The following is a 16160-nucleotide window of genomic DNA, read 5'->3' as shown; positions in this document are numbered from 1 at the left end:
AACATTTATCTTCTTAAAATCTGATTTTAAAACACAGCAGGTTTGTGGCACCTTAATTGGGGAGAACGGGCTAGTGGTAATGGCTGGAGCAGAATCAGTGGAATGATATCAAATACACATGGTTTTCATGTGTTTGATGCCATTCAATTTTGTCCGTTCCAGCCATTATTCTGAGCTGTCCTCCCCTCAGCAGCCTCCACTGTTTTAAACCTAATCCTAACCTCAACCTCAACCCTAACCTTAACCACACTGCTAACCTTATGCCTAACCCTAACCTTAAATGAAGACCAAAAAGCACATTTTTGTTTTCATAAATTTTTATGAAATATATGCCATTTTGACTTTGTGGCTGTGGTAACTAGTGGAAACCAGAGTACAGGAAGTGGATTAGCTAAAGGAACTGGTACCCAGGCTATAACCACCCCTCCTCTCTAATAAAATACCAATGTGCCAACATACAGTTAACAGATCATGTGGTGCAGACAGAGGCTGAGCGAGAGAGCGAGCGAGAGAGTATCTAAGAATGGGAGAGCCATCAGAGAGAGAGAAAGAGATGTACCCTTTAGAGAAGGAGAGGCAGATTAGGATGCCAAGTAGAGACAGGAATAAATTACGTAAGTCTTCTAATAAAAGTATTTAATTAAACATGTGTCATATTGATCTAGAGAAAGTAATGGTGTAACTCTTAAATCTGTCAGCAACTATAGTCTCAGCTCTAGCTAGGGGCATTATGTTTTTGGGTGACCCGACCAAATTCACATAGAAATATGAGTTATGGATGTTTCACTCTCATCAAAAGCAAGTCTAAGAAGCGGTAGATATTTTATATATGCACTATTTCTATGCTCCCGTTCTTAAATGTTGTTTTTGCGTCTTTTACTTTCGATTTTGTACACCAGCTTCAAACAGCTGAAAATACAATATTTTTGGTTATTGAAAATATATCTCAGCGTTTTAAACTGCAGTTTAAACTGAAATTACGCAAACTACTAGAATTTTAGCAATAAAATGGCGGAGCAATTTATATATATTGCACCTTTAAGTTGGGTGCTATAACAGTGATATATTGGACTACAGATCTGAAAACTGAAATATTGATTAAAGGGATACTTCGCTTTTTAGAAGTTTAAACCTTTTTTTTTCTCAAAAAAGTTAACTATCCCTTTAACGTGCCCATATTGGACAAGACAGGACAGGAGGAGGCAGGAGAAAACCCCAGCCATGACATTTAGACCTTATATTGGCTTTGGTTGGTGAGTCTCACCAGGGTTGTCTGTGGGTTTGAGGCCCTCTTGGCCCTTAGGCAGGAAGCCCCCGTTGGCCCAGTCCAGCATGGGCTGGACCTGGTCCTCTGGCCCCTCTGACTCACACTGAGGGAACGTCTTCACAGCACGCAGACTGGCCATCTGAGAGAGGGGGGGTGAGGGGGGGAGAGATGCGGTCAGGGAAAGAGGGGAGGAAGGAGAGAGGGAGGGGAGGTAGAAGGAGAGGGAGGAGGTTAGGGGGAAGATAATACGAGATGGGAGGGAGAGAGAAAGGGAGAATAGAGAGGGGGGAAGAGGAGGGGCAGAGACAAAAGGGGAAATGAGAAGAGATGATTGTCAGCCTTGCTAAACAAACAAACGATCAGACAGGCAGGTACTCTACACAGACAGTCAAGCACACAAGAGAGACCAAACAGACAGGTAGACAGAGACAACAGACTGAACTAGGCTACTAAAAGAAGGGGCTTGTGCTCGCAGACAGACAAGCAGACAGAGAGACAGACAGACATCTCACTAAAAACACAAGTCTTCCTCTTTCTCTGCTCTATCTCACAAAGGCGGACAGATCATCTTAACCAGAGAAAAGAGTCAAACAAACACAAACACACAAGACAAGGAGACAAGAACAAGTAAGGCCGGCCAGCTCATTATGCAGGATTAGGTGTTCGCCTATGGCGGCAGATTGAAGAGGATGCCATTTTCTGAGCTAAACACCACACCTCCAACAACACATAAAACCTCACATAATTCTGCGAAAAAACTATGACATTTTCTCTCAACCAGTGGCATATGGGCTTTTTAGGTGAGTGCTGACGCCGCCTTGTGATAAGCAGTGCCCACTTTGTCAAAGGCCGCAAAATATTTATCTTGTCCATTCCCAGCGTGCCTCTCCAGGGTACTGTTGGAGAGATGCATCGTTGCAGCGCTCCACCAACGTTCCGTCAAAAAGATAATCTAACATAAATCATGTATCAGAAAGAGTAGGCTATGTGGTCTTTCATGTAGCCTACAGGCTGGAGATAAAATGTATGACAATGTAATGAGACGGAAACATAATGTTTCTCCGATCGAATAGCCTAACATAAATGGCGCCCAATCAGATAAAAAAATTGCTGACATGTTAACAAACAACATATCCTAAAAACAGGACAGGTAAAATTGACAATATGGAATGGACAATCGGCTACTCACAACTGCTATCCAGGAGTTTCATCCCGTGGGCTAAATTGTCATGATCAGTGTATGTATCCGTACATTTTATGACGAGCTGATCATAGCCAAAAAATAAAATACTTCTGCATTTCCCGCTGTGTAAACACATTGCAAATAAGTTCAGGATAACTCCTCCTGATAAAGTTGGGTAGCTGATATTCAGAGTTAAATATGAAAATGTATGCACTCACTAACTGTAAGTTGCTCTGGATAAGAGCGTCTGCTAAAATGACTCAAATTAAAAAAAATAAAAATAGCCAAATTGATTAGTCACAGGAATCAGGACTAATAACGGCAATGCAACGGCCTGTTTTACAAACGGTGGGCCTACCACATGGATGGGCATTCATAAAATATTCTACTGTATCTTAGTCCATGCCGCTCTGTCATTGCTTGTCCATATATGTATATATTCTTAAATTCCATTCCTTACTAGATTTGTGTGTATAGGGTATATGTTGTGAAATTGATAGATATTACCGTATTTTCCGCACTATAAGGCGCACCGGAGTATAAGCCGCAGCAGCTAAATTGAATGATGTGTACATATATAAGCCGCACTGGACTATAAGCCGCAGGTGTTTTAATGTTTAATTACCATATGTAAGGGTTCGTGCACAGAGGGGATTGTCGGGAAAGAGATGGATTGTGCATGAAAACTTCCTTTGCACAAACTGTCTCGCTCTCGTAATGTCTGTCTGTCTTGCTCTCGTTCTGTCTCTCGTTCTGTCTCTCGTACCACTCTCGGTTCCACTTTTACTTTTGCGCAATACCTGTCTCACTCTTTTCCGGCCTCCAGCTTTTCCTGCTGGAGCCCGCCGCTTAAAGGTGGGGGGCGCGGACCGGTCATAGAGCCCATAGAGTTAAAGTTGGTGGACTGTAACCTGTAAAATCCATAGATTTAGGAGGTCTTCTAGTGGCCGTTAGCTGTAAAAATCCATAGATTAGCCGCACCGTTATATAAGCCGCAGGGTCGAAAAATTGGAAAAAAGGCGCAGCTTATAGTCCGAAAATTACGGTACTTCTTTGATATTACTGCACTGTCGGGAGCTAGAAGCACAAGCATGTCGCTACACCCGCAATAACATCTGCTAAACACGTGTATGTGACAAATCAAATTTGATTTGATTTGAAAATTCCTTTGCAGGCGTACATGGTAGGCTACACCGCAGTAAGCACGGACCGACGCTGACGTCTTTTGGACGTCTTTTTTTGTTTGTTTTACAAACGGTAGGTCTACCACATAGATGGGCATTCCTAAAATAAAAATTCAGGCGACACTGTAGGCTATACCTCAATAAGCACGGACCGACGCCTTTTGGACGTCTTTTCTTGGTGCAGTCCAGACCGGCCTTGATTTCCACGTCCACAGACGTTGGTTTTTGGTCCGGTCCGGACCAAATCTGAACCAATCATAGACGTCTATGTTTGGTTCAGATTTGGTGCGGTCCGGCCTTGAATTCAACGCCCAAGGACATTGATATTTGGTACGGTCCAAAACGTAGGCATCTATAAATTATGTACTTTCAACTTTAATTCAGAACCGAAAATGAACCTTATTTCAAAGTCCGGAAATACGTATTTTCACCTTTCATTCAGAACTGAAATTTAAGCTAACTTCAACGTCTGGAAAATATGTATTTTAGAAGTCTTTTCAACGTCATGATGCTTACTGGGACTGTTCTAGTTTTGCGGTGGGCAGCACGTTTTTTGTCTTGCCTAGGGTGGCAGAATGGCCCGGACCGGCCCTGAGAACAAGAGAATGTTTATGGTAAGGACTTGTCCAAGCTTGGCTCCCTGTCTATCTATCTGTCTGTCTGTATTCAAAGATTATTAACAGCTCCTCGTATTGAGAGACTGATAAAGGAACTGCAGGGAAAGCAAGGCCCTGTATTGACTTTATTGTCAATTCCCCCACCCCTCCTTCCTTACCTCCAGTGCCTGGAAGATGGCCCTGCGGTAGGATGTCAGCTTGGTGTAGGAGGCCTGGTTGAAGAACTTGGGGAAAGCAGTGATGGAGTCCAGCTTGTCAGCAGACACCTGGAGGAAGGATGATGAGTGGAAGCCAAGGAAGGACAAGACATTAGCAGGTAGAGATATTGAGGGTTAAACGCTCATTCATTGCTTTACTGTAAAACAACGTCCGTATTCACATAGGGGGGAATTCCGACACAAGTTAAGTATGTGTGTAAATGGAATGTAATTCCCTTTTTATGCCCATTTCTCTCTATGCGTATTCTGACCATGAACTTAAATATGAGAATATCATGCTATTCACCAGCTTTTCGTTTGGGGTGGAGATCGAATAAATGAAGGTGTGGCGGAGGTGTGTCTACAGATACTCCGTATTCTGACCTTGACTTAATTCCCTAATAATTCCACCACCTTTACGCGCGAGGAAGCTGTGAATAAGGTCTAGCGAACCAACCGGTTCCAAGTGGAAAATACATCTATTTTTTCATTTTTTTCCCCCAATAGAAAAAGCACCATTCTCCATGCACTGTAATTTACAACTTGATAAGAGCTAGTGATAAGAGCTAGGTAAATGACTAATCCATTTTGATAAGGGAATTGTAAATATAAATGACACTAGTTTTAGATCTATTTTACCTTATAATCGCTGGAGAAAAATGTGAAACCAGTCATATGGCAGCTAACTGAAGCATATCAACATATCAACTTTCCCAAAGTAAAGTTTATGAAATGCTGTGCCATTATGCAGAATTTAATTTGTACAGTCTTTTAACTTGCAGGGATGTGCACTCTCGCATGTCTTAATTATAAGCTACCCGGACTTTCTCTGTTTGCTATTTCTATCAAGTTAAATATTAGCCACTATCAGTATCGACCGTCAGTAGGCATAATAACCACACATGTTCAACCGCCAATTTACTGTTAGTTCCCTTCAGTTTTTACAGCCTACATTATCATTTAATTACATTGTTTCGTTTACTTTCATTTGCTTCCTCTGTAAATGGTTGTGAGGCCAGTTGGAGGTACTGCCAAATTCTCTAAAACGACGTCAGAGGCAGCTTATGGTAGAGAAATTAACATTTGATTCTCTGGCAAAAGCTCTGGTGGACATTCCTGCAGACAGCATGCCAATTGCACGCTTCTGTGGCATTGTGGCATTGTGTTGTGCTACAAAACTGCACATTTTAAAGTGGCCTTTTATTGTCCCCAGCACAAGGTGCACCCGTGTAATGATCATGCTGTTTAATCAGCTTCTTGATATGCCACACCTGTCAGGTGGATGGATTATCTTGGCAAAGGAGAAATGCTCACTAACAGGGATATAAACAAATTTGTGCACAACATTTTAGAGAAATAAGCATTTTGTGTGTGTATGGAACATTTCTGGGATTTTTATTTCAGCTCATGAAACAAGGGACCAACACTTTACATGTTGCATTTATATTTTCTGTTGAGTGTAGATGGCTTTCCTTCATTGATCCCTAATATTCTGAACCCGTTCACTCGATATACTCCCGAGTGGCGCAGTGGTCTAAGGCACTGCATCGCAGTGCTAGCTGTGCCACTAGAGATCCTGGTTCGAGTCCAGGCTCTGTTGCAGCCGGCCGCAACCGGGAGACCCATGGGCGGTGTGCAAGTCGTCCAAGGTAGGGGAGGGTTTGGCCGGCAGGGATGTGGGTTCGTTTCCCATGGGGGGCCAGTATGGAAAAAAAAAAAAAAAAAAAAACGTATGCATTCACTAAATGTAAGTCGCTCTGGATAAGCACGTCTGCTAAATGACTAAAATGTAAAAAAATATTCTAGTGAGTCTGTCGACAAAATTCAAACTAAACAGTACACTGTATTTAAAGGGATGTTATTGGAAACACATCTTTTTTTACTACAAAACATATAAATGTGCCATCATATGTTGAGGTGGTGCTGGAGATGATGAATTTGAAAAATTTAGACATTTCTGTTTAAAATAAAAATTTACTGAAAACCCTATTGAATGAAAACTCCACCAGAAAATCTGGTTGGCTAGCAAGTGGGAGGGTTTTCAGCGGTTGAAGGAAATGTATTCAGAGCGAGCAGAGGCGTCATGCCCATAGGGGGCACAGGGGCACGTGCCCCCTCAGAATTGTCCTCTTTAAAACAACAACAAAAATATATATATGCTGCATACAGTACCAGTCAAAAGTTTGGACACACCTACTCATTCAAGGGTTTTTCTTTATGTTTACTATTTTCTACATTGTAGAATAATAGCGAAGACATCAATGGGATGAGTCGGAAGGCAGAGTGAAGGAAAAGCAGCCAACAAGTGCTCAGCATATGTGGGAACTCCTTCAAGACTGTTGGAAAAGCATTCCAGGTGAAGCTGGTTGAGAGAATGCCTAGAGTGTGCAAAGCTGTCATCAAGGCAAAGGGTGGCTATTTGAAGAATCTCAAATATAAAATATATTTTGATTTGTTTAACACTTTTTTGGTTACTACATGATTCCATATGTGTTATTTCATAGTTTTGATGTCTTCACTATTATTCTACAATGTAGAAAATAGTAAAAATAAAGAAAAACCCTTGAATGAGTAGGTGTGTCCAAACTTTTGACTGGTAGTGTATAAAAATATATATATATATATCTGTAATACTACTAGCCACTTATCAATTTTATGAAGTTGGCTTTAGCTAGCCCAGATAGATCCAACCTCAGAACTAGCTACCAAGAAGCCATTTGTCAATCAAATTAGCATAGCTAACTATATTGCCTGCTTGTAGAATTAAGCATAATGATTATAGCTCTAGATTGCAGGAAAATGCTGTTTCAGGTGTTTGAACATTTCTACAACTTACGGACTGGGGGCGGGCATAGCACCCTTCTGGACCACCCCGCAGCCAACCTCACATACTTTGTGCCCCCTCAAATTCTTGGGGTGCATGACGCCCCTGAGAGCGTGCAAGGTAGCCACATCTGCAGAGTGCGTTACCCGACTGAATAAGGTAAGTCTGAATACCAAATACTGAGAAGTGCGTAGGAAATGCCCCAAACGTCTCAGAGTAGAAATGCTTATCCAGGATAAGGTGCCCATATATGTTATTCATTATGATCTAAAACGGAAAACGGATTCTCGATCAGCAATCCTACTCTGTGTCGCATGAGCCTTGCGTTAATACACTACATGACCAAAAGTATTTGGACACCTGCTCATCGAACATCTCATTCCAAAATCATGGGCATTAATATGGAGTTGTTCCCACCTTTGCTGCAATAACAGCCTCCACTCTTCTGGGAAGGCTTTCCACAAGATGTTGGAACATTGCTGCGGGGACTTGCTTCCATTCAGCCACAAGAGCATTAGTGAGGCCGGGCACTGATGTTGGGCGATTAGGCCTGGCTCGCAGTCTGCGTTCCAATTCATCCCAAAGGTGTTTGATGGGGTTAAGGTCAGGGTTTTGTGCAGGCCAGTCAAGTTCTTCCACACCAACATCGACAAACCATTTCTGCATGGACCTCGCTTTGTGCATGGGGGCATTGTCATGCTGAAACAGGAAAGGGCCTAACCCAAACTGTTGTCACAAAGTTGGAAGCACAGAATCGTCTAGAATGTCATTATATGCTGTAGCGTTAAGATTTCTCTTCACTGGAACTAAGGGGCCTAGCCCGAACCATGAAAAACAGCCTCCTCCACCAAACTTTACAGTTGGCACTATGCATTGGGGCAGGTAGCGTTCTCCTGGCATCCACCAAACCCAGATTAGTCTGTGGGACTGCCAGATGGTGAAGCGTGATTCATCACTCCAGAGAACGTGTTTCTACTGCTCCAGAGTCCAATGGCGGCGAGCTTTACACCACTCAAGCCGATGCTTGGCATTGCGCATGGTGGTCTTAGGCTTGTGTGCGGCTGCTCAGCCATGGAAACCCATTTCATGAAGCTCCCGACAAACAGTTCTTATGCTGACGTTGCTTCAAGAGGCAGTTTGGGACTCGGTAGTGAGTGTTGCAACCGAGGACAGATTATTTTTACGCGCTACGTGCTTCAGCACTCGGTGGTCCCGTTCTGTGAGCTTGTGTGGCCTACCATTTCGAGGCTTTTGCTCCTAGACGTTTCCACTTCACAATAACAGCACTTACAGTTGACCGGGGCAGCTCTAGCATGGCAGAAACTGACTTGTTGGAAAGGTGGCATCCTATGACAATGCCACGATAAAAGTGACTGAGCTCTTCAGTACAGGCCATTCTACTGTGGATGTTTGTCTATGGAGATTGCATGGCTGTGTGCTCGATTTTATACACCTGTCAGCAACGGGTGTGGCTGAAATAGCCAAATCCACTAAGTTGAAGGGGTGTCCACATACTTTTGTATATATAGTGTATGTGGGTTTTATGGTCTGATCAATACGATTCAATCACTATCTGATCAAGATGTGTCACGTCTACACATGGTGTTAAAATGTATATGTCTGCAGATTTCCTAGTCCCTCCCTGTATGCAATTCATTAGTCATTACAACCTGTATGCAATTTATTTGGCAATAGTGCTACCTGTCAATGATTTTAGAGGCCGGTATAATGATGATTTCAATAATTTGACCATCCAGATCTGTTTACACTTGATTGATATCCAGATACAATACGTGCCTGACTATCTCCGGATGCATTGCGTCTTTTAATCATCTACACCGGTCTAAAAATGTGGGCACAATCAGAATGTGGACAGGATCAGGACAAATGTTAGCACCAGGTATAAACAGGGCTTTTGTGAATGCTGGCCCTGATAATACAGCAGACTTTATGACAGACTTATGATAACACACTAAATGTTTCTCTCATCCAAAACAATGATGGAGGGTTGTGGAACCCTCTTCCTCAATGCTGACCTCAGAGAACTTGCCGTCGCCGAACCACTGCAGCCACCTCATGCCATGGGTGGCCTGTCGTTTGCCTGTAGCGCGCCAGGTGACCACGATGCCTGGCCACCAGGAGAACCCCTTGATCTTCCCCCACACCAGCTCCCCAATGCCGAAACCCTTGTTGTCCTGCGAGTGGAAGAGAGAGGCGGGGGGACATTTAGAGGGGTAAAAAGGTATGTGTGTGTGTGTGTGTGTGAGAACTGGATTTGGAGTTTGAGACGGGGGTCTTTGCTTCCTTGGGTTATGTCAGTCTTTGACTATTGGACATGTCAGTGCATATATACAACGCCAGGTGCAAATGATCATAATGGATATACCACTGCTAGGGGACTGTGGGTTCCATTAGTCTTGTTGTAGATACGGGTTGGTCTCCAAACACACATTACAAAGACTCAGTCTTACTATGAGAATATGTTACACTTCATTTACCTAATGCGCCACTGACTAATCACACACAACACAGCTGTGTAGACCTGTGAGGTTACAGACATCAAAGGATGCAGAGATGTACAAAACACACACAGTCAGCCATGCTCCACACACACATTCTCTCTGCAGGTGGACAAACAGAAGATGGGATGAGAGACTTCTATGATCTTCTCCCCGTTCTTTCTCTGTTTCACCTTTACTCCCTCTTCTATTGGCCCTATAGACTTTTTTTCAATTTCTCCTCTCCCTGCCTCCCCCTCTCTCCCCCTCTCCCTTCTCTCCCTCTCTCCCCTTCTTCCTCCTACCCTCTCCTTCCTACTCTCCTCTATCCCCCTTCTGTTACCTTGTACTCCGGCTGGCAGGCAATCTCTGTGGTATGGGAGGTCAGGGAGGTGGAGGGGCTCCGGGCTGAGTCCTTAGAGTCCTGCTCCAGGAGCTCCAGGGAGGGGCCCCCAGGGACCACGGATACCAGGGGCCCGGGGCCGACACCGCAGGCCTGGCTCTGTCGAGCGAGAGAAAGGGGGGAGAGAGGGGAAGGGAGGGAGGGGAGGGAGATAGGGAGGGGGAAAGGGAGGCACAATGCATGAAACATTAGTTGGGATGTATTGTATTGCATTAGTCATTACAACCTGTCTAATTACAGTGTAAGTACACAATGTTACCAAGTAACTGCTGAACCTGTATGTGTTTTTGTTTTGTTTAATTTGGTCCCTATCCAGCTGATGTTCTCTGCTCTACCCAACCCTAGTTCTTAGCACCATCAGTGTGTGTTTTAGTCCCAAATGGAGTCCCACACCTACACAGCTAATCCAGACCAACACCTTGAAACCTAATCGGTGTTCTTTTCTCTTTCTGATTCAATTAAGATTCTCACTGGTAACTGAACCAAAGCAACTCTTATGCAGGTAATGTGTAGACTGACAGAGGGACAGATGGAGAGGTGGAGAGAGAGGGAGAGCGAGAACGTAAGAGAGTGAAAGAGAGAAGGAGAGCGCAAGAGGGAGAGAGAGCGAAAGAGAGGGAAAGAGAGAGATAAAGAGAGGCGTCAAACGTTGTCAGCGCCGTCACGAAGTGGAGACGGCGAGCACTTAAGCAGGCACTTTTAAAATCTCATCACATGACTGACGGCAGACAATCATGTTTTAACTGGCTCTCGCTGCAAAGAAGAAACTTCAGAAAATAAACACTGAGGAAAAAGTGGGTGAGAGATAAATAATCACCACAGCCTTTCAAACAAAGGCAGCACTTATGGTTTCTGTGTGCGTGTGTGTTATGTCTCCAACGATTTGGTTTGGTTTAGCTCTGGTACCTACCTACTCATATCCCCTGTTTGAGCGTCATATCTCCTGTGTGTGTGTGTGTGTGTGTGTGTGTGTGTGTGTGTGTGTGTGTGACTGTCTGAGAGTGGCAAGTCATGTTGGATGGTGTGTTTCTACAGGTGCTGACTAGTCATGTCTCAGAGAACTGAAAGAAGACACAGAGAGCAACATGTATTGCCTTGTAAGGCTTTTGCCATCCCAACACTAATGGGATTGACACAATGTATTTTTTTATGTCAAATAATGTCTCAGGTACTGTTGGAACGGAGTAAAACATTTATTAGGGGGTGTCAAATGTGAATTAATTATTTTTTTAAATCAAATATGATTCGGGGAGTGGGGGGGTTGTTTTTGTTGTTGTAAATAATTAATAATTAATTATAATATAAAAGATCAGAGCTGAATATTTTGACAGACTAGATAGGATATAGAATAGAATAGAATAGAATAGAATAGAATAGAATAAAACTTTGTCGTCCATCCAGGATAGACATTTTTCTTTGGCATCACCTTCCATTAAAAGGATTACATACACATACAATCTCACGTCATACAAATTTAAACCAGTCAGTCCATCATGTTGCATACACTAAAAACATAGAGGACATTGATACATTCACTCACAACCGACCACTGTCCCAACTGCACTGGATAGATAAGTACATATACTGATACAATTTACTTTGCATTTAGTAGTCCAACATCACAAGGAACAAATTAATGTTTGAACACTTTCTTCTTGGCCATGGGCATTCTGAAGCGCCAGCCAGAGGGAGGCCTCTCGAACTGAGGGTGTACACTGTAGAGGGTGGGAGGGGTTGTCAATGACGGCCAGTGTCTTCTTTTTGGTTGCCTTGTGGAACAGACTGCTCAAATGTGCCTGTGGTCGACCAATTACTTTGCTGGCTGTGTTTACTATTACTTAGCCTTTGCTCCTCACGCTCAGATTACCATCCCAGACTGTCATATTGAACATGAGGATGCTCTCCAAAAAGCTGCTGTACACCCTCTCCAGAACATCCTGGCTGACCCCAAACCCCTTCAAATTTCCTGATTAAAAACAGGCGTTGGCTTGATTTACAGTCTGCCTTCTCTCTAAAACTCATCAATTTGGGTCCCTAGGTATTTGAAACACTCAATCACCTCCACTGGTTGGCCGTTCAGAGAGAGTGGTTGGGACATTGGCAAGTTGTTGGGGTGTATAGTGTCTGTTCATTACGTTGTTGCATATTCAGTCTAGTCTGAATGGTGTGTGTGTGTGTCCTCACCAGTAGGCTGCTGCGGTGCTCCAGCTTGCTCTGGCGTCCTCCTCCTCTCTGCTCGCGGCTGCGTGGTTTATTATGAGGGGGCAGCAGACCGGCCTGGAAGATGGTCCTGGGAGGGGGTCTCCGTCTCAGGCCCAAGCCCGACTCCGAGGCCCCAACCCCTGCCACCTTGGCCTTCTGCTGTAGAAAAGACACAACACAACAACCCTTTCACTCAACCAATAGGGACCAGGGGACCAAGGTACAGGCATACATAGAGTCAGAGTCGTGTTTAATAGGGCAAACGTTTTAAAACGTTTCTTAACGGAATACAACAATCTGTGTTCTTATTGGACAATTTCAGGTATCGCCTCGACGTTTCAAAACGTTTCTACCAACTGAACACAACAGGTTTCAGCATTACTAGCCGTGCATTACGACATCATCACCGTTCAGGTTCGGTTGATGAGGGATGTGTGAGTATGTCAAGGCCGAGTTGATACCAGCAATGATCCTAACAGTTAGAACCAGTTATTTTGGTTTATGGCCCACAGGTATGACAGTGTCTGGGGGAGATAGTGGGAGCAGTGCATGTGTGTGCATCTATCTTTGTCAGGCAGGAGTCTTCAACCTTTTCTTGCCCAGAGACCCCCTCCCAGGCAAAGCGGCGACCCAGGGTCCCCCATCATATGTTAGCAAAAATAATTATAACATTCACAAGTATTTTCTTATCAGGTGAATGCAAGGAGAAGTAATTAATATTTTAAAATGAATAGATTTAGTAGATCGTTTTTCATTATTTTGACCTCCCCACATTATAATTGGAAGAGGAAGTATAAACTTTAACATAGCCTATTAGCTAGAAAGGTAATGGGCTAAGAGCATTTTTCCTAAGAGCAGCTGTTTAGCTGGTCAAGAAAGCTTACGAGCAGCCAGGGGCACTTTCCGCACTGGTAGCCTATTCACAGGTGCTTTTTCAAAGCCTATATCAGATACTCCAGTAAGTGTAATTGGCTCCAATGAGTGTAATTTGCTCAATATTAGGAGTTGAGAAATAAAGTTGACATTATTAAAATAAATAATCATTTGTTTATTCTGTTGTTGGTAGCGATATTCATAAAAACATTGGGGGGGGGGGGAAACGGGGGGAAATAAGATATTTGTCCTGTTTCACTGCATGTACAAGTGGGTAACCTGTACGAGTGTGAGGTGTGAAATGAAAATGTGTTTTTTGCCTATCCAAACTCCCCCTGTGACACCCTTGGAGAGTGGGGTGAGTGTGTGCGTGCATGTATGTATGTACCGTATGTGTGTGTCTATGTAGTGTGTGTGAGACTCACCTCACTGTAGGTAGAGTCCCAGCTGCATTCCTCCTCCTCTGAGGACTTCTTACTAGTTCTCTTTCTGCTGCCAGACAACTGATTCACATCTGAGTCTGGAGAGAGAGAGAGAGAGAGAGAGAGAGAGAGAGAGAGAGAGAGAGAGAGAGAGAGAGAGAGAGAGAGAGAGAGAGAGAGAGAGAGAGGGGAGAGAGAGAGAGAGAGGGGGAGAGAGAGAGGGGGAGAGAGAGAGGGGGAGAGAGAGAGAGGGGGGAGAGAGAGAGAGGGGGGAGAGAGAGAGAGAGAGAGAGAGAGAGAGAGAGGGGGCGGGGGGAGAGAGAGATGGAGAGAGAGAGAGAGAGAGGGGGAGAGAGAGAGAGAGAGAGAGAGGGGGAGAGAGGGGAGAGAGAGAGAGGGGGAGAGAGAGGGGGGGAGAGAGAGAGAGAGAGGGGGAGAGAGACATGGGAGACAAGGTAAGGATGGTGACTTAAGCCATCTGCCTGCTTCCCAGCCGAAACAGCTCAGTAGAGTTTGTGCATATATTAGGATGACATTTTGTGACACTTTTGTTCGTTTTGGACTTCGGTGAGGGTTTTTTCGGCTGTTCGGACACACAACATTCTTTCTGGAGGCAAGACAAAGTTAGGAGCCGAAGTCTACGCCCCTTCGTCTGTGATTGGTCAAAAGTAGGGATTCTTCAATAAAGTATTTGTCATTCAATGAGAGACATCTCGTTTTCAGGTACCAAACATCTTAGTTAGATGTAAAATTGCGTGACTAAGATCTCTTCGGCAAAAACTGCTAAATTAAGGACAGATCTTTTGAGTTATCTTAGATTCATTTTGACTATTTCGAGGAAGTGTATACTGGTTACGGCTTCTCAAAATGGACAAACAGTACTATTGGTGCTTTTTTCTTGTTTTTCAAGCAAAGGTCTTTTCAGGGAGTATGCGAGCACACTCGAACTGAAGCACGCTGACGCCTTTATGCAAACACAGGGTTCAGAGAATGTGTGAGAAGGTTGACGGTTGAGAGGTGAGAGAATGATGTAAGTTAACGCGGTCGGAAGGTGTGATGCGATAAAGATGTCAAAGGCCTGAAGTCAACTGAGAGGGGTGAAAGCTTTCCGAGAATGTCCAGGTGTGTGTTCCTGACCTGCAGGTGAGGCAGCATCTCCATTCTGCTTGGGGCTGAATGGGGAGGGCGGTTCGGCCAGGGTGAGCGGGCTGTTCTCATTGGTCATCTCCATGCCAATGACATCGGCTGCAGGCATGTCCCCATTCACCTCAGCCTGAGGACGACAGGAGAGGAGCTATCAACACACAGCACTCAACAACAGTAGCAATGTTCATCGAAATTGTAAAAATGTTTTTTTAAACTATTCTAATAAATACAACAGTTGGACAATGGATGAAGATACTCCAAACATTTTGAATGTTTTTAACCCATCAGATATTGACTGAATTGTAGCACATAAAACATTTTACTGGCATGGACAAATAATGAGGGATCTTGGTGGGAAGGTATTCCATTTATTGTCAAACATGACCTTTTTGAATCTTAGAATGCACTCATATATAAATGTTCGTATTGTATCAGGTATTGTTTTTATATGGTGTGTTAAAATAAAGAAAATGATATGTTCTTAATTTGCATAAATCCACTGAGTATATTTGCATAGATGACTAAATTAACATAAAGGGGTGGAACAGGGTTGCAAGAAGATAGCCCTATTTGGTAAAAGACCAAGTCCATATTATGGCAAGAACAGCTGAAATTAGCAAAGAGAAACGACAGTCCATCATTACTTTAAGACATGAAGGTCAATATGGAACATTTCAAGAACTTTGAAAGTTTCTTCAAGTGCGGTTGCAAAAACCATCAAGCGCTATGATGAAACTGGCTCTCATGAGGACCGCTACAGGAAAGGAAGACCCAGAGTTAACTCTGCTGCAGAGGATAAGTTCATTAGAGTTACCAGCCTCAGAAATTGCAGCCCAAATAAATGCTTTATAGAGTTCAAGTCACGCGCTTCAGCATTCGGCAGTCCTGTTCTGTGAGCTTGTGTGGCCTACCACTTCGCGGCTGAGCCGTTGTTGCTCCTAGATGTTTCCACTTCACAACAAAAGCACTTACAGTTGACCGGGGCAGCTCTAGCAGGGCAGAAATTTGACGAACTGACTTGTTGGAAAGGTGGCATCCTATGACGGTGCCATGTTGAAAGTCACTGAGCTCTTCAGTAAGGCCATTCTACTGCCAATGTTTGTCTATGGAGATTGCATGGCTGTGTGCTCGATTTTATACACCTGTCTGCAACGAGTGTAGCTGAAATAGCAGAATCCACTAATTTGAAGGGGTGTCCACATACTTTTGTATATACAGTGTAGCTCTGTATTTGTATTATTTATTTCATACAGTCTTTTTTGCTCATCTTTATCAAGGGTGCCAATAATTATGGACCTGTCTGTAGATATAGAGATAATAGAATGGACTGAGAAGAGTGAACGC

The 16160-nt window shown here is 43.7% G+C and overlaps 1 protein-coding gene across 4 annotated transcripts in view; it reads right to left on the bottom strand.

Moving 5' to 3' along the window:
- The window catches only part of LOC121538175 (DNA (cytosine-5)-methyltransferase 3B), a 69492-nt gene that overhangs the window by 41311 nt on the left and 12021 nt on the right, over positions 1-16160 (bottom strand). For all 4 annotated transcript variants that reach the window (XM_041845980.2, XM_041845983.2, XM_041845982.2 and 1 more), the window contains exons 3-9: positions 14808-14943; positions 13674-13768; positions 12358-12534; positions 10114-10272; positions 9309-9467; positions 4410-4517; positions 1265-1406 (exon numbers count right to left, since the gene is read on the bottom strand). In XM_041845980.2, coding sequence (XP_041701914.1) covers positions 1265-1406; positions 4410-4517; positions 9309-9467; positions 10114-10272; positions 12358-12534; positions 13674-13768; positions 14808-14943 — 976 coding nt within the window. The remainder of the gene's footprint in view (positions 1-1264; positions 1407-4409; positions 4518-9308; positions 9468-10113; positions 10273-12357; positions 12535-13673; positions 13769-14807; positions 14944-16160) is intronic.

This window comes from Coregonus clupeaformis, chromosome 24 (genome assembly GCF_020615455.1).
Source record: "Coregonus clupeaformis isolate EN_2021a chromosome 24, ASM2061545v1, whole genome shotgun sequence".
NCBI classification, from domain to species: domain Eukaryota; kingdom Metazoa; phylum Chordata; class Actinopteri; order Salmoniformes; family Salmonidae; genus Coregonus; species Coregonus clupeaformis.
Note: the sequence above shows the minus strand (reverse complement) of the source record. Positions and strands in the feature narration are given on the sequence as shown.